At 44.0% G+C, this 27,217-nt stretch overlaps 2 protein-coding genes across 7 annotated transcripts; both read right to left on the bottom strand.

Moving 5' to 3' along the window:
• Positions 1–2,360: 2,360 nt before the first annotated feature.
• Positions 2,361–12,701, bottom strand: gask1a (golgi associated kinase 1A). 6 transcript variants are annotated; one of them, XM_062465198.1, is made up of 6 exons: positions 12,312–12,693; positions 5,273–6,477; positions 4,835–5,057; positions 3,656–3,778; positions 3,422–3,525; positions 2,361–3,089 (listed from the first exon to the last, which is right to left on the bottom strand). In XM_062465198.1, exons 1-6 carry the CDS (start codon positions 12,312–12,314, stop codon positions 2,885–2,887), a joined length of 1,863 nt encoding a protein of 620 aa, XP_062321182.1. In that variant the 5' UTR covers positions 12,315–12,693; the 3' UTR covers positions 2,361–2,884. The 6 variants fall into 6 exon arrangements, 2 of the variants coding, with proteins under 2 accessions (XP_062321182.1, XP_062321183.1); XM_062465199.1 differs by having other exon boundaries at positions 2,362–3,089; positions 5,273–6,441; positions 12,312–12,692; XR_009930750.1 differs by lacking the exon at positions 2,361–3,089 and adding an exon at positions 4,402–4,480 and having other exon boundaries at positions 3,499–3,525; positions 3,656–4,286; positions 12,312–12,701.
• Positions 12,702–13,268: 567 nt separating this feature from the next.
• On the bottom strand, positions 13,269–21,768 carry entpd3 (ectonucleoside triphosphate diphosphohydrolase 3). Its single transcript, XM_062465197.1, has 11 exons — positions 21,636–21,768; positions 19,830–19,952; positions 18,999–19,116; positions 18,651–18,810; positions 17,656–17,815; positions 17,336–17,563; positions 15,990–16,247; positions 15,684–15,794; positions 15,145–15,282; positions 14,002–14,175; positions 13,269–13,584 (listed from the first exon to the last, which is right to left on the bottom strand). Exons 2-11 carry the CDS (start codon positions 19,947–19,949, stop codon positions 13,567–13,569), a joined length of 1,485 nt encoding a protein of 494 aa, XP_062321181.1. The 5' UTR covers positions 19,950–19,952; positions 21,636–21,768; the 3' UTR covers positions 13,269–13,566.
• Positions 21,769–27,217: the final 5,449 nt, after the last annotated feature.

Below are 27,217 nucleotides of genomic sequence, written 5' to 3'. Positions count from 1 at the left end.
TTTGAAGTCAGGTTTATATCTCATTGAATTTTACACCGAGAGGAAAGCTAGATAGTCCACACTTTGAACTTGAAATAAAGCCGCTTTTCCCTCTCTGTGTATAACTCCAATCCCCTTATTAATTCTTTTGGAAGGTTAAGGAGACTTGATAGAAATGTTTACAGTGTGCTGTGTGTGGCAATGTATGAGTTCTGTCAGCAAGGATATTAGATGATCACAGTGACTATTTCATCCACAAATATGTCACTGCTTTTCTGAATGTGCAAAGATTCTTACATTTCAAGCCAAGGTATTAAATATACAGACTGCATGCCATTGTCACTCTGAAAACGACACACCCACACCAACACACATACACCCTCTGTATCCAGGTTCTGGAGCATTCACACTCACATATTCATTGATGTCACCCCTGCACACCTGGGGGGGGGGGGGGGGGGGGGGGCTGTCAGTGCTCCTATGTCAACGCACATCTCATTGTTAGGACAAAACCTGAGAGGAGCAGCGAAGGTTCGCTCGTTAGAATCGCAGCCCGGAAGGTTCCTGGAGGCTCAGGTGTTCTCTCTCTACACTGCATGTTTTTGAGACAGAGAAAAAAAACGAAACAGTCAGACTACCTTCACCTTTTCTCCTGCTCTTTATCCCTTTCATGTTCACTTGTCCACCATCAAAAATTCAGTCGATGGACCTAACTGCCTTTTTACTTCCTGTCTGTTCCTTTACCATCTGTTTTTCTCTCGTTTTCCTTTGCACTCCTTCTCCTCCCTCTAGAATATAATTTAGCCCATATCGCCATTCCTGCCCTCAGAACCAAGGGAACCAGCCCAAAGACATCATCATTAATAAGACATGAGCTGGTGTACATTTACCACACTCCCCCTGGAGAACTGAGAGGGAGAATAAGAATGAGGGGAGGGGAGGGGGAAGGAGTGAGAAATAGAGGAAGCATAGAGAATGAGAAGAGAGGGAGGTTTGTTATGATTCCCTTCTTTTAAATATATATTTTTCTGCTTTGTTTGACAGATAGGCAGGAAAAGTAAAGAGAGACAGGGGAAGATGTGCAGACATTTTCTGAGCCAGAATCAAACCAGGGCTTCTGCTTTCAGGCCGGAGCCTATATGGTACACGCCCTACCCAGAGAGCCAACCGGAGCACCCTATTATTCCCTTTTTAAGGAAGTCAGTGTTTTTGTTGAGGGAAGGACACCACAAACCCAGAGTGAAAACCCAGGGTCTGGAAAGAGTGTTTCTTTACTTAGTGGGGGAGGTACAGGAATTACACAGGGAGCGCCAAATGACAGAGTAGTAAAGACTGAGATGGTGTTTCTAAAGGCTGGGCTCCAGATTACATTTGAGATATGATTTGAGTTCAGTTCACTTTTGACTTTTGTTAATAACCTTTTTCGGTCCCAGATGAGCAATGTGTGAAACTCAACAAAAGTTAACAAACATTAACAGTTAGTTGCCAGCATGTGGCTAATGTGGCCTGGGGAGAGGGTTAATGAGTCTGGCAACCCTCAGAATAAACAAGCACCAAGGCATCATGGGACAGAGCAGAGACAATAAGTACCTTACTGAGATCCACTACAGTGAGACATCCCAAATAGGTAGTTCTGGTTCAAAGCTGCAGTTTTTGGACAGTATAATGTAGTGGCAGGAAGTAAATGGTGCCAGTGTTGGTCTGCTTGGCCCAAATGCTGTTCTTTGCCTCCAAACTGGCAACCCTACTAGGATTAGTTAATACTTTCCACACAGAAGGATAATGAGCAAGCAGAGTGAGAGTGTGGGTTGTACAAACATTAAGTTTTTAGGCTGTCTTCTCTTCTTCTCTCAAGTTAAACTTTGTTTATACTACTCAGATGGTAAACCAGTCTGCCAAGAATGGCTTGATAAAAGTTGCCAAATAATCAGAGAAATACAGAAATACAATACTGCAGTCTGAAGAATGGTTATAAGTTCCTTAGTTTCAGCAAACAGTTGTTTTGGAGACCATGGAAGAGTTCAAATGAAATCGAGTACACTGCCACCAACACCACATACACAGTTGATAAGCAATGTTCCTTTCTGTCTGCATCTTGTTACAAGTCTTAACAACACCATGTACATTTCAATGCACAGTAATTCAATCTACTTTGTTGTTAAGCCATACAAGAAGATATATCTTCGATCAAAAACAGAAGGGAGTATATAGGCCATCCATTAACAATGTTATTATCTGACGACAAGTGACACGGCAGCCCATGGCAGTGGATGAGTCATACCCTAGCAACACCATGACCTAATCAAGAGGAGGTAAGTGGATGGAGGGATGGATGGAAGGATGAGGGCTAAATGGAGCTTTAGCTACACCTGAATTACAAATAACAATGCAATAGGCCTATCATTTCACCAAAGACACCTTTATTTTCTCTTTTAGGCATCCAAACTCATTCTCGTTGTAAAGCAATGCATTTCCTAAAGCCTTTTGAGATCACATGGATTTTGCTGTTCTCTCGTATGAGGAGTCCTGGAGCCAATCCTGAGAGGCCATTTGTCATCTTCCAGATGATACAGCTTATACTTATCTCCTAAAAACAGACTTTTAAAGCGAGCACATTCAATGTGATGGACATTTTAAGATACTGTGTGTGTGCACAACTTTGAAGCGATGGTGCTGTGCATGCAAGCATAGACTGCTGTTACCCAGTGAATAAAACAATACACTCAGACCATGACTGTATTAAATGACTTGATTCTCAAACGTCTCTTTGGGCCTTCCAGGGCCTTGAAGTGCTCTCTGCATCTTCCCAGTACAGACTAAATTAGCTTGTTATGGGTGCAGTCCACTGAAGCACCATAGCTAGTAAGCTAATAATCTCATAGCGTTAGCCCTGGGGGCTAGCTGATCACAAATCTCGATTGAGTCGGAGCTTCTTGTCGTAGATGTGCTGCAGCAGGATCCTGCTTCGCTGCTCCACAGCGCGTATGAGAGGTCGCACGCCAGACTCTCCTCCTTGGCTATCCCAGAATTCCCTGTCCGTGTAGAGCGAGTGCAGCAACATTGCCTCCAGACAGCCTGACTGGAGCACAGATACTGCCCTCTCTGGGAACCTGTCATGGAAATAGAACACTGGCTGTGAATGGGTTAAATGTCATTATATCACCAATTGGGTATTACAATTGGGTATTTTTGTGCTGTAAGTCCAGGATTGTTCCGAGTACTCTACAGAGAATTACAGATTCCATCTTACTTCAGTAAAAACATAGGAATTACATGCTCTCATAGTTGTATGTACTGGTAAAAATAATTACTAATATAATTACAGTGATGTTTTATCAGCATAACATACAGTATGTGCATGCACACATTGTATCCGTCTAATATTGATAGGTGTGTCTCTCACTATGATTAAAGCCTTTTGTACACATGTTGCTGGACTCACTCATTAATACCCTCAACCAATCGGAAGTTCAGGTTGTCTGATGGGTGATGAGGTCTTCCTGCGTTGTCTATAAACACCAGCTTAGTACGGTCTGTTTTCCTCACCTACACGGACATGAGAACAGCATAAGTATACAATCAGTACTGATAGTATATGAAACACTCTGAATAATTGAGTATCCATGAGAAAAGATGACATTCTTTGACATGAAAAGCTTCAAGTCTGTGACTGTACCAGGATGTGAACCAGCACCAGGTTCTTCGGGTTGCTGCATTTGACGTGGAGCAGGTTCTCAACGCAGGGTTCTCCTGGTGCTGGAGTGAAGCCACAGCAGTACCTGTCCAGACGATCGTTCACCTGGAACCCGGGAAGAACATAGGGATTCCAGAAGAGGGTTATACTAAAAGTTCCCTCTCTCACACATCTCTCAAAGAAGACTGTTTTTTTTACCACAAGTTGCTGAGCTGTGAACCTCAAAACAGTACACAACAGCACACAACACCAGCAAACCAACTAAATCTAGTTTACTTCCGTTCAACCGATTACAGTCTAAAAAATAGCCACATCCAACTGCAGAACCCCCCCAGTGAGCACTGAACACGCGATGTTAGCAGTGACCCCATCCCCTGTGAGAAACCAGAAGCAGACACCACATCTTTTGCCCTCCCCGGGCCGTCTGCGTCGGTTCTCCACGCAGTCCCGTCCTGTCCCCTACTTCCCTGGAGCACTGGGGTTGGGTTCCACATCAGCCCCATCAGAGGTGTTAAATGAGCGGGTAGGAACAAGTGTTCAAGCCTCCCACTCAGCAGTTCCACACGATCAATAGAAGGCTATTAGCAGTTGGCCATGTTACAGGTATTGACTTCTGGGGAAGAAAGAGCCCATGTATTATTCAGCAGCTGGCTCGGCTCACAGTCAGCTACACATTCCATCTCACGGACTGCGTGAAGCCAGTCCTTATCTTAAGCGGATTTTCCTACAGCTGATTTGGTTCGGTGCAGGTTTTCTCTTCTGTCTGCTGGAATCAGGAACAATGAGAAGGGAGGAGGGTAAAAAGGTCTGATGGGAGATGTTTTACAGCGGAGTCAATGAAAATCGGAGGACATTTTTTCATTCTATTCAGTTCTTTTCTATTATACATGAAGCCATTCTAACCACCAGTTTGGTCATTACGGTCCACAGATGCAAGGCACTAATGGCAACAGTTGCAGCTATCAACTACCCTCCTCGTGTCTTTGAACATTCTCTTCCTGAGACGTCCCTGACTGCCTGTCCTTCACTATCACCAGAGAAAACCTTGTTTGCACTTCACACAGTTAGGGGTCATACACTGGTTCTTATAACACCTAATCTGTGTATATGTGTGCGTGAAGGAAGACCAGAAGTTGACAGAATGAGGCCACGTTTCCTCACCTGTAGGAGGAAATCGAAGAGAGCCAGTCTCCCCCACTCTGAGTGGTTGACGCCCACACAAGGGGCGGAGTTTAGGGCCACGCCCCGGCCACACCCGGCCAATAGCAGGTGCTGGTACTGGGTCCAGGTGAGTGGGATGGAGTTTTGGTCGTTGTCCTTATCAGCCAGGTGCTGGATCTCTGGATCCCACCAGACCACGGGTCTAGGTGTACCGCTGGTGTACCTGTCAAGGTTCAGGTCAGTTCTGTCTGCTGAATGAAAGCTAAATTCAATTAATTAATCAATCAATCTGTCAGTTAATTAAGCATAGTAAGCAAAGTATATTGAAATGATTCTTCAATTCGCTACACAGTTTTGTGCTTTTTCATTTTTCACCTCATTGCATTAATAGGAAGTCCGCCTGACAACTTTAGAGGTCAGCGACAGTCCTACACCTACCGGTAGGGCAGGATGTCGCTATGGAAACTCCTGAGCACAGTGGGCAGGGTCCGGTTGAGCCCCAGGACCCTGTCTAGGTGGAAGCCAAACACCTCGAACCAGTCCTCTGCCCTCTTGATCAGAGCACAGAGCCCCTGCTCGCACCGCCCACTGTGGGATTCCTCCCCTCCAGGCTGGTTTCCAGGACCCAGCGCCACCTGGAGAACCTGCCCGTGGGCAGGCACTCGGGCCTTGCTGACCACGTCGCCCCCTGACAGCATCTCCATCTTCCGGAGGTCGTCCGTACTGAGCCAGGGCAGAGGATGGGTGCCGGTTCTTATCCTGCGCTGGTCCTGGTCGGGAAACAAGCCCGGTTCTGTCAAGCCGGTCTTGCACAAGACACCGTCTCTCTGTTCCAATGCAGTTTGAGGTTTTATCCCACCATTGCTGCGTTTGTTTTTTTTGGAGGATGGTGCTTTGCGTTTCCGGAGGGCCCTGGCAGTTTTCTGAATGTCCTTATGCTCTTCGACGGCCTTCCCGGCTTTCTCAGCATGCTTTGCATACTTGTGTCTGTCTGGAGTCTGTTTATGTTCCGACATCTCCAAGTCTGCAGCTGCAGCCTGGCCCGTGGCTCCATCGTGTCTGGGAGCAGGGCGAGGATTGGAGGAGAGCCGTGAAGCGGAACTGTGATTGGCTAGCATGCCAACACGCCCTGGCACATCATTCACCAGTGGGAGTGGACGCTTCCTGGTTTGATGCTTGGATGCTGGCGTGTCCTTCCTCTTTGAGGCTATGCCTTTAATCCTGCGGGTTGTGGTCCTTCCACGTAAGTGCGTGTGAGAGGTATCATGGATCACATCCCCAGGAGATCCCCTCATCCCTGCCTTATCCACAACCATCAGCAGGTGCTTGGAAGACTCTTTCCCATCAGCCTGTCTCCAGGCCCCGCTGTGGATGTTGGGGGTAAGGAGCTGGAGGGGGGCCATTGTGGGGTGATCCCTGTACACCCCCCCCGGCGTAGGTCCACCTGCGGCGCTAAGACCTCGGGATGGCAGCCTTCGTATCGTCTCCGGGAGCGGGAAGGGGAGCGTGCTGATCATCAGAGCCGACAGCGCGAGGAAGAGGAGGAGGAAGAGCAGGGAGAGCAGAGTCCAGCTCTTGCAGCGGATCGCTGAGCACACTCTCAAGGCCTGGGAACAGAGGGAACAGGCAGACAGGGAGGAGGGCTGTAGTTAACCAGCCAGCTGGAAAAAAAAGCCATGATTATAATGGAAGGGTGCTGTAAACTGCAAAGATAGCATGTCTACTGTAAACTAAATGCTAGGAGCTTGCATTCCATGCAGTGTTTACATGAGAGGGGAGAAAGAATGGGGGGGGGGGGATCAGGAAGGGAGAAAAGAATGAAAGAAAGAAAGACATAAAATAGAAAGAAAAACTAAGAAAAGTATGAGGATAAGATTGATCACCCACATGTATCCTGTCTGCTTTGCACAAAGAGAAAGTAAAGCTGCCTGAGGGTTCTTCTGGGTTCTTCATAGTTACCCAGCTAAGACCTGCTATGGCACACACATGTTTCCACACTGTCTCTTGCACGCAGAGCCATCAGGAATATACTGTCAGCTTCAGCAATGGATGACTTTCACAGCCGGCTGTATGAAAAATGACTGCCTTAGCATGTAGTTCAAGACAAACTATACCCATTACTTACAGGACACAAACTATCTCTTTTTATAATGGCATGAGGGAAGTACAGTCTTTTTATGAATTAGAGTAGGGATTTGTGATAGTAATATATCTTTTCTATTTTTGTTTGTTTTAATTCTATTACCAAGCTCCTTGCTCACAGTGAGGAAATGTTAGTTACAAAGCAAATTACACTGATGTGTGCTTGACCCAATTTCACTGACACACTAGTACTATCCATCCACACGATGCCCCCCACCTCCCCCCAGAATTTTTCAGACTGCCGAGATCTCTTCTCCATCCACGGCCGAGCTTTGCTTTATGGCTTTCCCAGATCACACCACCTGTGAAAGGATTCCATTATGCTCATCTGCTGGAATGTTGGTCTGGGAGTTCTGAGGGCCCGAGGGTCCAGCAGGGTAGGTGTCTGTCGAGATTCCTGACAGAATAGGGGCCTTACTACAGACATAGCCGTACACAGACCAGCACCATATGTGCTACAGGCATGCAGCTCTCCTTAAAGGAATAGTCCACCAAAAAAATGACATCTCAGATGTTTCATTACATAAATATGGGTACTGCCATACTTGCTGATTTGAACTCTGTGTACACACTTTCTTTACAGTCAAACGCAAACCTGATAGAGTATGACAAACTTTGAGTTCATTTATATTACAATAGTCTTTGTCACAGGCCTGTGAGTGTAATGAATGATATATGAGTTTAACATGTCTTATAGCAGCATCACTTATTGCCCAGTCATGTCGGCGTGGATGTGTCAATATCAGGAGACCCTGTTGCCCCTTCGTGGGTTCTGCACTCAGCGAGAGCAAACAGGCACGGCCAGGACATGACACGGGTCAACGGCGAACCACACCACCACAGTAAACAAACACGGTGAAACTCCAGGGGCCAGAGGGGTGAGGGGGTGTTGGGGGAGGGAGGGAGCAGACTATAAAGATCAACTGCAGGGAACAGCTATCTGTCTAAAGAAGAATGTACCAGGTGAGGACACATTAGTGTGAGATTACAGTTTTTCTCGATTGCTAACACACAAAAATGGTATGTGTAAGCCATCCCCACAAAACCATTTTGCCAAATCCCAGCATAAAGACCATGCACCCCAATCTTTAAACACAATTTACCATTTTTGACACATTTCTCAGGTTCATTCACACTTCTTTGCAAAAGTCTAAACACACCTCTTACTTTAAGACACAATTATCACCATTATGTCATTCAGAAAACACTGCCATTTGATAATTAAACCCAAAACAGCACAATTCAAACACCCTTAACAACCAATTATCCATGTGTAAGCACTAACAAGCAAATATACTCAACAAGCAATCAGGGGTTTGGAATTAATACAAAGGTAAGCTCATCTGTACTTTGAAATCATGGACGCAAATATCAGAAGAAAAGGAAGAACTGTCCAAATGAGAGGAGGTGGACAAGGGAGAGGAAGAGGCAGAGGAAGAGGAAGAAGAACAACAATCTCAAATGAGATCCATGCCACACTATGACAGAAATCCCTATGACAGAACAACCTTCTCCAAGCCATGGAAGAAGCTTGTGGGGACATTGCTGTGGAGTCTTGTCAGGGATGGCTCAGGCATTCAAGGGCATTTTCCCTGCTGTTTGGCTAGAGAAAACATTGCCTGTGATGTTGAGGAAAATCTTTGGCCTGACCCTGATCAGAGATAGGATGCTGACCCACAATGAACAGTACTGTACTCAAGCTCTGTTACCCAGGTAAAAATTATTTGTTTATTTCTTTGTTTTCTTAGCCTTTGTTCCCCAAATTACAATTTACAGCAATACATTTGTGTTGTTGACTAACAGTACTACTATTTGTATACTGTGACCACTACAGTAACAAGAGCTCAAAATGCAATTGCTGTATAATGTAAATAGAAAATAAACAGCCTGTAAGAAGGACAATTGCAGTAATTGTGAGTTTTATGATTTACATCATGTCAAACTCATGAGGTGGAACATATCTAGAATTCAGGGACACGTTATAGTCAATGGTTCTTGAAAACCTTTTTATAATAGTGTTTTCAATTCCTCCCAGCAGTGTCTAAAGGGTATTCAGAAGGTTGAATTTATTTGAGGGCTTTGTGTGTATTTTGAATGCAAAGTTAGGTTTATACGACAGATAATATGGTTTTGACTACAGTGTTTGATTTTGGGTCAAAAGTCAAGGGTTTGGCCAAAACAGTGTAAGTATGAAGATGTGTGTATAGAGTTTGGAGAAAACACAGTACACATTCAAGAAATGTGTCTTAGCAATTGAGAAAAACTGTAATAATCTCTTACAGGTGAAAAACTGAAAATGAATTCATTAATATAATCCATCCCTCTTCTGTAACAACACTCTATTAAACTGGGAGTGAGAAGGAGACAGTGAAAGGGAGAGGGAGAAAGGGAAAAAGCGAGAGAGCAAGAGAGCGAGAGAGAGAGAGAGCGAGAGAGAGCGAGAAAGAGAGAGAGAGAGAGAGAGAGAGAGAGAGAGAGAGAGAGAGAGAGAGAGAGAGAGAGAGAGAGAGAGAGAGAGAGAGAGAGCGAGAGAGCGAGAGAGCGAGAGAGCGAGAGAGAGGAGGAGAGACCCGGGGGAATAAAAGAGAAGCAATGGAGGAGCAAAGAGAAAGCGATGAGATAGTGCTCTGAGGACAAGTACAAAGCCTTTATTCTGCTCTCCAGACCAGGCTTGCCGGGGCCTCAAGCTCCTACAGGTGTGCTGTATATAACATGCGCGTGTGTGTGTGTACTGGTGTGTACTGGTGTGCACTAGTGTGTGCTACTGCATACTCAAGGTCTCCCGGTTGACTGTTCATGTCTGCTGATTTGGGAAGACGTGGGCAAGACGGGCTGCATGTAGTCTGACTAACCAGACACAGCCCTCTGCTGATCCACACAGCCTGGTGTCCAGGGCAACAGGAATGCAGCCATGAGCTCCACCGTTCTTAGATGTAGCCCAAAAATGCTTCTCATCAGCACACCCTTCGCCAGACCTCCACACAACCCATGTGCAGAAAACAATGTTTACATTACATTTACATTTAGGAGACGCTATTATCCAGAGCGACTTACAGTAAGTACAGGGACATTCCCCCGAGACAAGTAGGGTGAAGTGCCTTGCCCAAGGACACAACGTCATTTGACACGGCCAGGAATCGAACCAGCGACCTTCTGATTACTAGCCCGACTCCCTAACCGCTCAGCCATCTGATGTTGTCCGCAACGTGTACCTCTCCAGCTGTTGCAGACAGAATTTGACCAAAATATATCGATTTTTGTTATGTCAAGCCATCAATTTTGCAGGGATATTGTATTGGGAACCATGACTGAGTCAATGTAGTATTGTGAATGTTTTCTATTCATGTTCGCAGCTCCCAGCTCTGTAGGTCTATGTTCTGAGTACTTATATGTCATGTTATGCCAGGTTGCTTTGCGTTGTCTTGTCCAAAGAATTTCAGTGCCCAGTCTGACCCTGTGTTGTTCTGGGCATCTGACAATAAAAGACTTGACTTAAACTTGAAGTCAACACAGAAATTATTCTCAACACATGGCAGCAATATGTAACCCAAACTCGAAATGTCTACTGCTTTGAATTCTACCAATCATAACTTGAAAAGAGCTGGGTTTGAAGGAGGGCATTGTTTGGAACAAGAACGGTTCACCTCCACAGGAATTCTATCGTGACAGGCTGAACCAGCTGAGACACCCTGACCTTCAGGGCTTCAATAAAAATCTTGGTTCTCTCCTCCACTTTGCTCCACTCATTTTTTGACTTTTCTCTCTGCAGGCAGTTCTTAACCATGTGCTTCACTGAGATAAGTAGCATGCTTAACTGCCGTAGGCCATTTTTTATGGCCAGCCTGTTTCAACCTACACACAAGCTTTGGGAGAGACACACACACCATCCACATCCTCGAATCCCTCTACCACTCCCAGGGACCTAAAACCAGCATGTCCTATAGAACTGTAGCCTGGGAGTTTTTGCCCCCCCCCCCCCCCCCCATCAGCTGTCCTCAGACCTGAAGCGGCTATGAACAGCGCCACATGAGCAGATAACAACTTGAGGGAGTGAGAACACACCCCTGGTGCCGTTGTTTTGTTCTCACCTAAGCTGTTTCGTAGATTTACAGTGAAAGGAAATCCAGATTACACGGGTCATTCATAACGCAGCAACGCAACCAACTTTAGCATCCCGCTTGGCACAGGAACCCGACGCTGGTTTAAAGTGCTCAGGGTCTGAGAGAGAGATACTATAGAGGCTGGTAGCTGCCTCTAAAACACATACTCTGGCTGGTCTCTCTTTTCACAGCTTGGGAATAGCAGCAATAGAAATCCAGCTGAAAATACACACATGGCCAGCAGGCAGTGCCTTGTGTGGAGCTATGTTCTGCAAGATGGGGACCCTGATGGTTCCTGTCTGAGTCACTTCCAGAAAGAAATTCCAACTGGAGGCCCACTGATCCAGCTGAACAAGACTGGAGATTAGATTTGGATATACATTTTTCTCAGAGGTACTCTGTGTGGGCTTGTTTTTACATGCCCAGTGTGATAAAACCAATTTGGGAATATTCGGTGCAAATTCTACATGTTTGGTCAAGCATGCAAAATCACATCTACATGTTTTGACTCCAGGTTTAGCAGTTGGTAGCTTGAGGTTAACACAAGGCTTCTGTGCATGAACATTATAAATCCTTTTAGCTACACAGGAAGAAACCTAGTGTTCCATCGATAAAGCAAAACAGAAACAGCAAACAAAAATATAACGATACAAAACACCATATCCATTAAGTTTGGGTTTCAAGATTCAACCATCACAAAGTTTCACACTTTAGTGAAAGAAAAAGGTGTTGATTATTTTGACGCCTGTACAGCCGCTGAAACCACCACTGCGTATGGAATCAATTATCCTAAGGAACTTACGACTGCTGGAATTGTAAGACTGATCATCCGCCTCAAACCACTTTGTTTTGTTTCATACTAAACATACTTTTACCCATTGGGTAATATGAATATATTCATGGTTTAGAGGCCATTGATGCAGGATGTCGCACAACCTAAACCCTAATCGATAACCAGTCTATTATCTGAAGTTGTCGTGTGAAATTATTGAATTGCTACCAGCCAGGGTCAGATACCCTTGCCCAAAACTTGCCCAGCTTGCTTATGGTCCTGGCACAATGTCAGTAGGCTACCTGGGCGATCTGTTAAAGTAATATGCTGCCCCAAGCCAATTGTTGATCGTTCACATTCAGTCCTCTCTCAGTCCTATCCTCTCTTGATATTAAGTCAAAATATGAACAGCAAAAAAGCAAAAGCAAAAAAGTCATTTTACTAACATATAATTCACACCTACCATCGTTTATCCTATGAGGGTGCATTCCAAAACAAGGGTTTGCAAGCTTTCAATTTGCGACACGTCGCGAGTTGATCAAGACTGGTCCCCCCATCCCGTCAGTGATGCAGCTGCAGCGGCGTAAATCAGGAATTATCTTGGTCCATACATTCCACATTTCAAATTGTGTTGCATCCATGCATTATTTATTAATTTATTTTAGGTTGCAATATGTTGCAACCGTAAAAGCTTTACCTACTCAGCTCACCAAGGGGAATGTAATTATGGAATAGGTATCTTCTCCAGGGATTCACATAATTCTAAATTCACTACCTGAAGTTTCTATCCCATAGACTACACTTACTCCGACAGGGCTGGACTACCCTATAGCCGTTTCTCCCAAGGGACCGTGAATTTGGGGAAGTTCATTTCAAAGTAAAAGTTTTTTTATGCGGAGTGGGATGGTGGAATGCTGGCTGAACTGAAATTCGATAGATTCGTTGAAGACGGACTGCTTAAATGCAGGAAAGTTTTGATGAACCCATGAATCATTTATCAACCAACATTTTTCACCAATGAAGGCAAGTTGGTTTTGCTATTTTAGTTTCAACATGAGCTTTGAGGCTGAAGTGACATGATTAAACAAAGCCATGTTGTCTCTCTCCAGAGCAAATGACAAAAAGCCCGCCATGGACTATATCAAAACTATTTGTATAATATTCACTCTACATTTCAGAATAGACCATAAGACATAACAGTTTGTGTTGAACATGAGCCCGCCGCCCACACTAATGATTGATTGCACGGTTGACTGGCTTCTCTGGACAAGACTGCCCTCTCCTGGTAATGGATCAGCTCAGGCCTAGGAGTTCCTTCGAGACAGTCATATAATTGCGTATCTAGGCTATTCATTCCCATTCAAACACACATTGATAATACATTGATAATACAAACTAAACTACACACTTCAGTGTAAATTATCATATTCAGTTTATTTAGAGTGCATAATACATCATACAGTCCATTCAACCTATACGATTATGGTACATGGTTGCAATTCATACTAAACATGCAGTTTCTTGGGCTGCACGGCATCACCAATAACACCATTGAATCAAACTAAGAGTTAAACACGCACAATAGTATGTTCTTCCAGTAGTATGCACCATGCCGTCTTCATACAAGATTACAGTATGTTACTCAATATACAAGTAGCTCAACAGTCCATCATTCCAAGGTCCTTCAGTGTGTCTTCACTGCATTCCTCTCACCTGGACTATCGCTTTTTGTTGCGCTGCAAAAAGATATATTTATTAGAGATTTGTATCCTTGGGTAGTGACTAGCTGTTCAAAGGAACGCCCTTCTACTTCACAAATACCACTGAAGTTTTCTTCTCTGGTTTATCTGTTCAATACAGAGACTGGAAGGTGCAAAAAAAAGCCCTCATGCATTGCAGAATGTGTCCTTATCTCAGATACAGTCTTGGAGTTTGCTAGCATCCCTATCCTGTTGGTCACATCAGGTCACATCCTTGCCGGATAATAAATGAAGTGATCGCAAAACTGATCTTAAATCGGTGTCCGGTGACTTCATGTTACACAGTTAGGCGTCAAGTGTTCTCCCTGACCGCACATCCTCCTCCTCCTCCTCAAGGCTGAGTAATTCAACGACTGCATCGCCCTCTAGTGGTGGTCAGTACCAGGCGCGTACCAGCTTGATGAGGAGAAACATGACACTGACGATGGTGAGGGCCGAGAAGAGGAAGAGGAGACCACCAAACAGAGGGGTGTTCAGGGGTAGGCGGACCAGCTTGGCCTCTGCTGGGATCATGTTGGACAGTGTCAGCATGTACCCCAGACTCCATGCTATGCTGGTGTTCTTCACCTGCAGAGGAGAGAGGAACAGCTGCGTTAGAAAAGAAGCACAACGAAGGACTAGGAGAAGACTGGGTGCTTATTAGTAACCAGCTCCAAGTTTGTTCAGGGCAATTTGCGGGTGCAGATTATAACACAGATAAAATATTGGTTATGGTTTGTCCATACACAAACACATATCCCCATATCGGAAAATGGACAAAGGAAAGATGGAAGGATGATGGAAAACTATGGACATATTTAATTTCAGATGACTAAGATGACAACATTTTGAGAATGCCAAAACAACTTGACAGAGAACAGTGCATGCTAACAATAGTACTGTGTCTTACAAATTGAATTCTGATGAATGGTGTGCCTCACTTGTTTGAAGAGCACTATGCCCTAGAGACAAATGACGCAGACACCCATCTTCCTCTCCATGAGGGAAACATCAAGTCTAACACCAAACACACGAAGGGCAGCTAGATAGTGGCTTACTTGTTAACACTTGTGGAAATATTGAAAACCCTAATTTTTGACAGACAATTCATCCTATTTGTCACAGTTTTCAGCAGTCTGACCGCAGGCTCTGCACTGTCTGAGTGGATAACAGGAAGTCCTGTTGTGACCTTACAGCTGTATTTCTTGGAGCCATAGATGTGGAATGCAAAGCATATCCTTTTCAAGTCTTTTTCCCAAGAGAAGCATGACACCATGTTTAGACCCGTCAGTTCTAAATGATGGATAGAGATGGGACATGCTCTTATCGCTCTGGATAAGAGCATCTGCTAAATGACTAAATGTAAATGTAAGAAGGATTGACTTGTGTATCGATGGTTTCAAGAAAAGTTCTCAAATGAAATCAGATGATTGAATCACTGAGTATACAGGAATCTAGTTCATACTGCTCAACAAACTGGCCTTCTGCAACGTGAGTGCACAAGTGTCTCACATCCCTGCTAGTTCCTAACCACATCTCGCATGAAGAGAGACTCACTTCTTTCTGAAACTGAATGGTTTTCCAGGATTCTTCATTGAACTTGTATCCGTCCACCAGTAAAGTGTACACGTAGGTAATAGAGAAACAGTAGGATTTCAAGAACTTGTCTCTAATCCACGTCCGTTCTTTCTTTAACTGAAGAAAAGCACAAACAAGAACAGTAACACAGTTAATCAAATAACCATATTGTGTATTTTGGGCTCTTCATGATCGGTGAATACCGAATACTAAAACTATGGAATCTTTGAAAACATGTTTTCTTGTGAGAGGCAGAGAGATGGATGCAGTTCACCCCCCCCCCCCCCCCCCCCCCCCCTGTAATTCTTAGGATTCCCAACCCATAAGTTATATCCAGCGCAAGTCAAGTGTTTGACTGAAGTTCAAATACAGTTTGACAATGTGTTGCTCTCAGGCCACATCTTGTAAGACAACACCTACATCATCAGCTGTCAAACACTGCATTCACACCCCAAACACATCATTAGATATGGACCAGTGACCATGTTTAGAGTCACCAGGCAGGCAGGCAGACTCACTGTGGGCCAGTCCATGGCACAGAAATCCTGCATGGTGGAGTTGAATGTGTCAAGGGTGGAAGTGCCATTCAGGTACAGAGCTGCAGCACTGTAGTAGAAACCAGCATACGCCTTGGAGGACAGCACAGTGCACACACACACACACAAACACACACAGAGAGACACATCCGCACACACAGACACACAAACACATCATATGCACATACCATATACACACACCAGTATATTCACGATAGATGTCAGATGGACTCTGACATGTTTGAATGCACTATGCCCATGCCAGGGTTTCCACCCTGGCAGTCGTACCATAAAACCTCCAGACAGTGGTGGCTGCTCCACCCCGTTGAAAGAGCAGTTCCCCATGCAGGACAGATTGAACAAGGAGCGCACAACGTCGCCACAGGCGTCTCGGTCGGCCGCTCCCACCATGGTGATGCTCAGAGCGGGGTCATAGCCCTCCGGAGCCTCGGTGCACTCGCTGTTGAAGATGGACGATGCGGGCATGGTGTGGTTGAAGCCTCGTGGAAGGCAGGGGTGGACCACCGTGGTTGGGTCTTTCGAGGACTGTGGGAAGATGAGAGCCTGGTTATGACTCACGTCTGGGAGTGCAGCGCTGCATGCGGACGGGGTGTACGTTTGTTTTCAGTTGTTAACTAGTTCGGTCAAGACACTCACGTGATTGATTTCACCATTTATTCATACACATGACAAATGGTTTTGCAATGGCGGAATGGATGTACATGGGGAAGCGCTCCCTGCCTTCACTGCAGCATGCATGACGTGAGGCAGGGAGCAACAAGTTAAATCCCCCACGGGGAGTACAGACAAACAACATGGGGGAGAAGGGGATGGTGGTGGGTGGCAGCAGCGCAGAACACTAAGGTAATCGAGGATGCGTGTGCGTCATATCACCCATCACGGCGATGGGTGATATGACGCGCGCTGCCCAATTGCCATGCCTGAACCTGCTTCGCTCATTTGTACAACCAGCTCAACTAGCAGTATGAAAGACAGTATGCGGAGGTATACTCAATATTATGTTCACAAATTCTGCAAGGGTAGCCTATATAGCTCAGTGGTGGGAACAGATTACAGTACGAGGTCACAGGTTTTTATCCCTTCCGTACTGTGTGTTGCTTTGGAAAAAAGCGTCTGCTAAACGAAGGTATTCTTTTTCTTAATACACTTAAAAAATATTTTTTTCAATAAACTGGAGGTTTGGTAACTAAAAGACATTACTGTACATCAGTATTGAATTATGTGCATTTTATGTGCACATTTCAACATCATTGAGTTTGGGCTACAAGCCTATTGCACAAGAGGTTAAGTGCTTTTCATAAATGGTAGCAAAGCTTAAGGACTGGAAATATTTTCTACAAAGCTAGCAAAACAGTGCACTTTTACAAGCTAGCAGACGTGGTGCGATCAATACGTTAATAACACAAGGCTTCCTGTTTCCTTTCTGAAAGCCCGAGAGGCGGGAGGGACAAGGGTGTCCACTGATGGCACAGGCTATGATAATTGGTAATAACATAATGGATGTTGAAGGACTAGATTGGGGGGGGGGGGGGGGGGGGGAGGGGCTGCATACAGTCAATGTCTCCATACCCACACACAAATACATTTGGACATAAACTGGCTTGAGGCCTTACCTTCACTAAAGCAGCCTGGACTCTCTTCTCCGCCTCGTTCTTCCCGTAGCACAGGAAGCTGTGTGTGTAGATGTTGTAGTCATACCCATACAGCGTCACAGGGAGGTAGTCCTGTCCTGTAAGGTCCTCAGGAACGGCGAAGGCAATCTGTGTGGAGGCCCCGCCCAGATCCATGGAACCTCGTGTCTCTGCTCCATGAGGGCGTGCCCAGGCATTCCAGAGGTTTTTCTAAACAAACAATCGAAAGATGGAACAATTCGAAGATGAACAGTATTTCTTTGACATTTATGTCTGACCATGTGTTTCCAAGTTTGACTCACGTCCAAGAAATTCCCCATGAGGTAGTTTACGGTAATCCACCCATACAGACCCTCTTCCTGTCCAGAGATGATCGAAGCGTTGTGAAAACTGAATGGTAGGGACTTGAGATAGTCCCTAAGGTTCTGCAAGATTGTATTGGACGCTTCTTCATTCTGTGCACTTGAAGAAAAAGACAAAAAGTTTATGTTAAAGACAGTCTATGTTAAAGACCCGGGGGCAGAACATAGAACAGATATAGACATCTGGGCATGTGATTCGATCATCTGATTGATTAGGAATCGATCGAAAGATCTTTCATTGTGTTATGTCAGCAGGCTCTCGAATTTCCTTCAGGGTCCATTCCATGAATGTGTCAAAGGATCCTTAAGGATCCTTCATTTGAATGCACCTTGGTTAAATAATGAATAAAAATGCTTACTAGATAAAATGTGTATTTGCATAGGATGTGGTAGAAAATTGCTTTCATATGTGTATTCAGACAGGAAGGATTAGTCATAGCTCTGGGTTTCCTGTGCATAAGAACAGGTGCCCTGCACGACCTAGATAAGGAAAGCATATAAATATGATGTGTGTGTCAAAGTTAAGTGAGCACTTCCCAGATGGGGCAGTACTCGAAGCGGGTAAAGTCTCTGATATTCTAGAGTTACAGTCTGAGTCTTGAGAGATTCCTGAGACACCGTGGTTGGTTGGGTGTAGTTGGATTCTCGAAAGGGAGTCTCTAGCCAACCCAGAAATAAACGTGTGATCTCCGCGCATGCAACCTATGGAAACCGTGAGACCCCGAGCGTGACTTGGGTCATAGGTGAGACAGTTGAGGGGCTGGCCCGAAAGCCGGTCAGCGCCGCACACACATACTCGTTGTGAGCCCACGCGATCGTTCGACAAATGGAATTGAATTCCAGAAAACTACCACCCAGCACTCAGTCTGATCCCCAAGGCTCCACCTCAGTGAACCAGAGCTGCAGACAAAGCTAACTTCTTCAGGCAGACTTACTGCAGTAGCCTCATCCCTGCGGTGGCCCCCAGGAAGACAGGGGTGGCACTGTGCTGTTCTGGAGGGATGGCCTTGGTGACGTTGGCCATGCAGGCTCTGATAGCCTTCCAGGATGCCACATCCCGAGCTGGATCTACGTTCATGTCCGAAATCCCAGGGCCTGGAGGGAGAAGAAGAGAAGAAGAGAGGAAGGAAACAGCAACCAGAAACAAAGAACCTGGAAGTCAATCTAGGGTCCTTCTATCAACACAAGCTGTCTCCAGTCTTGATGGCGATGATGCCATTATGCATTGCGCATGTTGTTACTGCCACATTCCGATAGGAACTGGGTTTAAAGTGCTCGCTCACCTGCAACTTGGCAATGCATGTTTTCAGTGACCACTCCTGTGTTGTTCTCCTTCTCCGCGGGCCACTGGTAAAGGTAAACAGTAGAGCGAGACGAGCCGGAATCCACCACGATGCCATACTGCATGACAAAAGACAATGCCTCAGCTTTAGTACAAACACATAGCTTCAGATCAGTTAAACACATCCGTTTTTGATCAATCAAATACATACTGTATAGATCAGTCCAATTATAAGTAGCCTACTTGCAACTGGGGTGATTTTGATCAGTTTGACCAGCACACACAACGGGACTGTTCAGAACTATCAGGACTGGCAGACTGTGACTACCATGGAAACACCTGCCCTGTTTAGTTGTTGTGTCACATCAGCCTGTGTGGGGATTATTTCACAGCGTTCAGAAAAACATTTTTTGCCCACAGCGACTTAAACAGATGACCTCAGGTTAAAATCAAGAAGCTCAAATACTTAGCAGACTATAACCAAGGGAATATGATGTAACAGACCAAAGGATCCCAACAACCATTAAGTTATCATCAGACTTAGTGCCTAATGGTTACCCTGCTCCTTAAGAACGAGAGGGCACAGAATACAGACATTAAATATGCAGCAACACTGGGACCACAGCTAACATGCACAGTGAACATCGTAAAACAGCTATTGATGTATCTTTTTGACCCTGGTGTCCGGTTCCTATCTGCCTGACACGTCATCAAGTCGCTCTGGATAAGAGCGTCTGCTAAATGACTAAATGTAAATCTGGACAAGGGTATGTCGGACTTGTGTACTTGTTTAAACTTGAAGGGACCAAGGGTGTGAATATTTGGTTGCTACCTTGAGTCCTGGTGTTTCATGAGTCCAGTTACACCCCTGGATCACAGAGATGGCGATGATGACAGCCACGCTGGCGAGGAGGAAGAACAGAGCAATGCAGCAGCCCAGCTTCATAGCCATTTCCTGCACAGAGCAAAGGCAATGGAGAGCCGGTTTGCTTTTAAGATTTGTGTTACGATATCCACATCCATTGGGAGAGTTTGTGGTAACAAATCTCACAATTGTCGACATGATTCATGGATGATTCTATGCCAAGTCAATTGCAGTTTAAGTTGATGAAATACGTTTTTGGAAAATACCTGATTATTTGCTTGAACAACAACTCTCACATCGTCTACCTCACAGAAGTTGTCAACATTCTTAACTGTCTCCTGCCAGGTCTCAGAGTGACAGCCCTTGGGAGAGCCATAGCATTCATAAACTATAAATGGTACAATTCCAACATCACCGTTTGTGTCTGAAAGCTGACAATACATTTAGTTCAAGTTACAAGTTGCCTAAAGTTTTACTGGAGGTCTTTCTCTGTGTGTGCAGTCCGAATACTAAAAGCCTGTGAGTGTGTTTGGCAGTTAGAACCTCTCCACTTCAGCAGAAACAGGTAAACACTCAAACCTACAGCAAATGCAAATTCCTCTGGAATGCTGAGGAGTTACAGTACATTTAAAGTCTCTAAACACAGTTATAATATTTTGGAATCAGCAGATAAGCAACTTCCAGACCACTGAGGGCTACTCGTTTTAGAGAAGAGAAGAGAATAGGCTTTATTCACCATGTAAGTTCACGCAAACAAGGATTTATCTGTGGCAGGAAGGTGCACATGATAAACATATACGAATCTTAAATATAAAAGTAGAAAAAATACAACAGTCTAAATAATTCTAAACACTATACAATGGAAAATATTAAGGGAGTCAGACTGCCGAGCGGTTAGGGAATCGGGCTATTAATCAGAAGTTTGCCGGTTCAATTCCCGGCCGTGCCGAATGATGTTGTGTCCTTGGGCAAGGCACTTCACCCTACTTGCCACGGGGGGAATGTCGCTGTACTTACTGTAAGTCGCTCTGGATAAGAGCGTCTGTTAAATGACTAACTGTAAATATAAAATAAGATCTCAAATTAAATACGATGCAAATGACTGGTAGATGACTTGCTATTTTCCTGTACTGATACAGCTGTGCAGTTTTGTGTTACTAAAACTGCTTATTACTTTGATCTTATAGTGCACCAGGTGTTTTAACAGTCAACACTTGTTTTACCTGCAGGATTTTTACAGATGTAATTGCATACTATGTTTTTGATGACGTACAAAGCTGCTCAATGGAACTTTATTTTAATCGAGTATAATCCGTAATTTCATAAATACATATTATGAGATCAGCATTTCCTACTGTGAGAGATTCAGCAATACTACACAATGGGCATAGCATTTCATGTTTGCCCAAAGTTTCTTCAATGTTGACCCTGTCTAGCAGAAGTATGTGGTATTGTACCATGCATAAATTGTTAAGTCAAGTGCTGCTTATGCAAAACACTCTCTTACACATACTTCTCTACCTGAAGACATAGCCTCCCATATTGTACAGCACATGTCTGTTCTTGTACTGGTGCTGTTAACAGGAAAGACACACATGGTGTTCTCAGTGAGTCGACTTAGTCACCAGCAGGAAATACTTTTATGGAATGGTAGATTCACACGTTTCCCCTGCCATCCTTTTTAAAACCCAAAGTAAATTATACCAATTTGAAAATGTTTCTAAATGATAACACAGAGTTCTTCAGAACAAAAGCAAAGCGTTCACGACTTACCTCTGTGTCGTTGATGTAGTGGGTGTGTCTGTGTGTGTTTTGAGCGTCCTGGTAGTGCTGACAGACCTACGATGACAAATGAAGGATCCGAAGAACACAGCTGCTCATTGATCAATTTACCAGAACAGACCACACCTCCGTGGGAGGGACTACAGAGAGGCAATCACACACAGACACACATTTACACACAGACAACCACATACACACACACCTACAGCTCCTCCCATCAGCTAAAGCTGGAGTGTGTGACTCTAAGACGCCACACACACACACAGCTTACACACACAAACACGAACACCACACACACTCAGATAAACACAATGTGATAGATACTATATGTATGTACATACAAACAGACAGCCACACACATGTAAAGTGGTAGAGTATGGTTTTAAGGGTGTGGTGTTTCGAACACGGGACAACCCGTTATAACAGCATAGCATTACATACAGAACTATGAGATCAAAAGTGCTGATAACAATAAACACGATCACAGAAATCAGACTTAGATACAACATGTTGGATCAACTGTCAATCTCTGTAATGGAACAAGGTGTTGTTTTGGAGGACCGACAAGTTGTATGACTCACAAAGCTTAACCTCCCAGGCAGATGAGAGATCTGCGTGTTGCCAAGTATGCAGCCTTATCACCTGTCTGTATTGGTGAGTGTCTTTGTCAGATGTTTTGGTTCAATCCCTTATTTGGACTCTGCACTGAATGGAAGAACTAGTCACATGATTTGGGACCAGACGGACGGTCTTAGAATGTGATGGTATTTGTAACAGGGCACTAAAAGGCCGCCGACCATTCCATGGCACCTGCCACTGTCATAACAATGTTACAGCCAGCTTACTAATTTTGCTTTTATAGTGTACAGAAGACATTTGAAACAATGTACTTGAAAAATGAATCTGGCCATTAAAGTATTTTTCTGTGGGTTGGTGTTCAAGGACAGTGTATGCTACATGATAGTGTTGGCAATTAGTAACCATCTGCAGGCTGGGCTCTGAGTCCAGATCAATGGATAAAACCACACCAGACAGCGCTCAGCTGCACCCTTTCACTGAGTGAATGGCATTGTTCTGTACGAGTTCCAGTACACAAAGACATGCAGCCACTGTAATTACTGCGCCTGAAGAAATCCACTGGGCTGCACTGCTGGTGGTCCAATACACAGTACAATACAGCCTTACAGGGGCCAGGAAATGTGGATTGGGATGCATTCAATGGGCATGGAGAAGAAGAGAGGTATTTGAAGCTGTCGGTAGAGTGATCCGACACCCCTTTTTCTGAGGAACTTGAGAAGGCATCTCCTGGACTGTTGGAATAGCAGGTAGCAACAGGAGAGCAGTGATGATGCAGCTTAGGGGATGCTGCTGGGTGGATCCCCTCCTCCACAGCAGCAGTGTCCGGTGAAGTTACAGGATCCGGGAACAATAAAAATAGGGAAAAACTGAAAAATACACAATCTTTGTTTCAGCAAACTGATATAATATATTAGTGATTCTTGAGACATGAGACAAAACAGGTCCCACACTTTTAATTGCATATGTGATTACAATTTAAAATATTTTCAATTGAAAATGTTATCAGGGATTATTATTTAAAGGTATTTAACACAAGTATCCCCTTCAATCTAACTTAATAATTATTATATCAAATCTATAACACCTATTAGGCCTATAGCAATAACATTTCTCACTACATGTAAACCAATGTGTCCACAGAGAAGGGTCCAGTCATTCATATGCAATAAAATGGAAAGAAACCTTAAATGTATAATTAAAAAAGGTTTGTTCCATCAAAAGCAACACTTAATAATATCTAATATCAGAGCAAGGTTGTTTTTCAATGACATTTGCGTGTTTTATAAGGTTTCAAAGTTGTGTCCCAAGTTAAGTTATCCTCCAAAAATGAAGTTCTCCTCCAAAAATGAAGTTCTCTAGAGAAGGGAGACTGCCGCTAATTAAAAAAATAAAAAATAAAATAAACGTTTTGGGCTTTTTTGACAACGTAGTTAAGGCGGCAGACGTGTGTTGCTAAGGCGGCTGCCTTAACAGCAAAGTGCTGCGGGAAACCCTGAAACAGTCCAACACTTCTTTTGTAATTCTGCACGTATGGCCACTGGCAAACAAGACACAAGAACACAAAAGAAGGAAAAGCATCAAAGAATGATCCTCTCAGACACAATGATTAACCTCCATGTTACGTTCCCCAGTGTTGTGTTGTTGTTTGTCTGGGTGTTTCCCTTTTAGGATCCCTCTCTGATTGGAGCTCTGGATCCTCCCCCCCCCCCCCACCCCCCCTCATCAGTGACCGCAGCTGGATTCAACCACCCCCTGCATAAGCTTCCACATGTCTCTCTGTCAAGAGAGGGCTGGCTGGTGGCATGCTATGGCTGTGGTCTGTAACTATTGTGTGTGTACAAGTGTGCTGCGATCTCTTTCTTCTGTATTGCAGTATCTAAGAGTTTTGGTCTTACTGAACCTTTTTCGTTTGTGGTTGGTCTGTGTGACAGACACTTAACGGGCCTTGCAAGCAGAGGGGTGTTGCGTTCCCTCCAAGTGGCGGCGTAGCCTACTAACACTCCACAAAGAGTGTACCAAGCAACACCCAAACATAACTATGAGTTATTCATCTTTCTGCACTCTTTGTCCTTTCTATGTCACAGCCCCCAAGCCATCTGATCAAAAGACCAGTGCCAATACCACGAAAACGCAAAGATGATGGTGAAAGTTTTGAGAAAGCATGGGGTTGTTCAGGGTAGCAAGCTCGAGGATAGTTTTGAGCTTGTTTGTTGCTCTCCTCCAAGTGAAGCATGTCTCCTGCGCGTTTGTACATGCTGTCTCAGCGGTCAATGTCTCTTCGTCATCTTAATCATCATCATCATCATCATCCTTTGATGAAAAGCATTCTGTTGGGGGAAACTGCTACTACAAGTTGAAATAGGCACCAATTGATATTTACATTGTATCATGTCAAATATGATTAAAACCAAAGTGACGTTGAGGCTACAATCACAAGCGTATAGCCTAAGCAAAATATGTCTTACCTGTTCGTAGTATGTTTTTATATTTAATATAACATTGAACATGCTATTTTATTAAGTCCACCACTTTTTCTCCTGTAATATTAACGGAAAGTGGGGTTAAATGTTCAATGTATGGGCTGGCTATTACATTCAAATGTATGCATTGACTTGGCAGTTTTTCTCCCACGCCAATTGTAAACGCTGCTACAGCCGTGTTGCATTTTTTTTACATAATATGTGCTCAGATTGACCATTAACACGAAATAAAACTTATATCTGAAGTGTGGTGAAGTAGGACAACGTTTTTTGTCGCCGGGTGCCATGGTGGATCCTAGTATCGGTGCTTCCATTTGGGCATACATGAATCCCGTACTCAAAACAATAGGAGAAAAGTTTCCTGGTGCTAACACCATCCACTTCTGGTCTGATGGTCCTAGCAACAATATAAAAGCAAGAAGAATTTCTCTCTTCTGTGTGATGTCCCTCAGAGATTTGGTTTCCAGAGAGCAACTTGGAACTTCTTTGCCACTTCTCACGGCAAAGGAGCACCAGATGGCATCGGAGCGACAGTCAAAAGAACTGCAGACAGTCTCCTTCTGCAAAGGAATGATGTTGCAAGTGGAAAAACATTCTACGACATGGTGAAGAAAAGTGTTACCAACATCCAACTCTTTTATGTCAAAGATGAAGAAATTACGTGCTATGATGAACTCATTCAACCCTTGAAACCTGTGCCTGGAACACAAAAAGTTCATCAGGTTATTCCTGAGGGGAAGAAGATCACTTGCAGATCATTGTCCTGCTTTTGCTGTGAACCAAAGATTTGCCAATGTTTCACTCCAGCCATGTTTGATCTCCATGAGCATGTAAAGGTGACAAATTTGAAAAAGCACACTGAGACCACCAGTGGTCGCAGTGCTTCTGCTCAAAACAAGGAAATAGGACCTGTTGCCATGCTAATGGAAGAAATGGAGCAGGACAGCCATGAAGTTCCTGAAGGAGTTCACACAAAAATAGCGGCAGATCACATTAACTGTGGAGACTGGCTTGCTGTGATCTACGACAAGAACTGGTGGTTGGCAAAAGTAATCACTATGGATACACATCACCAAGATGTAAAGGTCGAATTCTTCCATCCTAATGAGCCAAGCACTCAGTTTCATCCAAAACGAGGGGCAATGGATGTGTGCTTCATTCCGGTCCAAAAGATCCTGGTTAAGCTGACTGAGCCATCATGTCCGACTCGTGCGAGCAGTACAATTTCACCTCTCACCTGAGGTGAAGGACTATTTTTTTAAATATATATAGCGCCCGATCACAAAATAAGTCATTTAAGGTTACCTTTCCTATAAAACAGGTCTATAGCTTTCTGTTTTATTAAACAAACTACATAGCCTTATGTTATTTATCTTATTTACACAATGGTATGTCATTTCTGTCTCTACATGGTCGTCGCCCCCCCCCCCCCCCCCCCAAAACTGTAAACCTACGGGAAACACTGTGTTTTATGGTTAAACTGACTCCAAGTTCAGTTTTATTTCACCATCGTAAGACGAATATTTTTATAATATTTCATTATAATATTTCATATTTGTTGAGGAATTGTTGGTCATATGTGAAAGTTTAATCTGTTTCTAACATGAGAATGTGTTTTAAAATCTTAAAAACATATTGATTGCTTTTAAAGGTAAACTTTAAATTATATTAGACAGTACAATGAGCAAAACAAGAATGGACATCTTAATAATATTTATATAAATACTTTTTGAAAGTAATTTTATCATGACATTTGACAGCCTTGGTTAAAATGTGTGTTTACTATACTTTTTATAGTTCTAGCATAATGTAAGTGGAAATTAATTTGGATTTTAGGTGTCTGATGGTGTTGACACAAAAGAAGCGCTGGCAAGTGCTAAAGTGCCCATTTAGATAAAAAAGAGAAAGATTGGGAGGTTGTATCGATGCATTGCTCATTAGCTTAGTATTTGTTAGATATGTACATACAGTTTAATTTGTCTGAGCATAAAGTTTAATTTTTTTGTGTGCATGTGCATCTAAGCATCTGTCTGTTTGTCTGTCTGTCTGTCTGTGTGTGTGTGTGTGTGTGTGTGTGTGTGTGTGTGTGTGTGTGTGTGTGTGTGTGTGTGTGTGTGTGTGTGTGTGTGTGTGTGTGTGTGTATGTATGTATGTATGTATGTATGTACCGGTATGTATGTATGTATGTCTGCCTGTCTGCCTGTCTGTCTGTCTGTCTCTCCTGTCTGTGTGTCTCTCTAATTAATGCTCTTAGCTTAGAGACACATCCTCCTTTCAACAGCATTCAGTCAGTCCTCTGGAAAACTGTCCCCCTAAAGTTCTTTAACAAGCTTTCAGAGAGCACACAATTCCCTTTACCGAGTCTCTGAGGCAGTGCTGGAGGAAATATGTGGTCTGAAGTGTGGTGTTGTGGCCAAACAAATTTGACGATGAAGAGGTTTTTGAATCCACACAAAGTGATGATGAAGAACTTTTGGATGCCCAGAAAGAATAACTTATTGAACCAGAGGAAGT

Source organism: Osmerus eperlanus, chromosome 7 (genome assembly GCF_963692335.1).
Source record: "Osmerus eperlanus chromosome 7, fOsmEpe2.1, whole genome shotgun sequence".
NCBI classification, from domain to species: domain Eukaryota; kingdom Metazoa; phylum Chordata; class Actinopteri; order Osmeriformes; family Osmeridae; genus Osmerus; species Osmerus eperlanus.
Note: the sequence above shows the minus strand (reverse complement) of the source record. Positions and strands in the feature narration are given on the sequence as shown.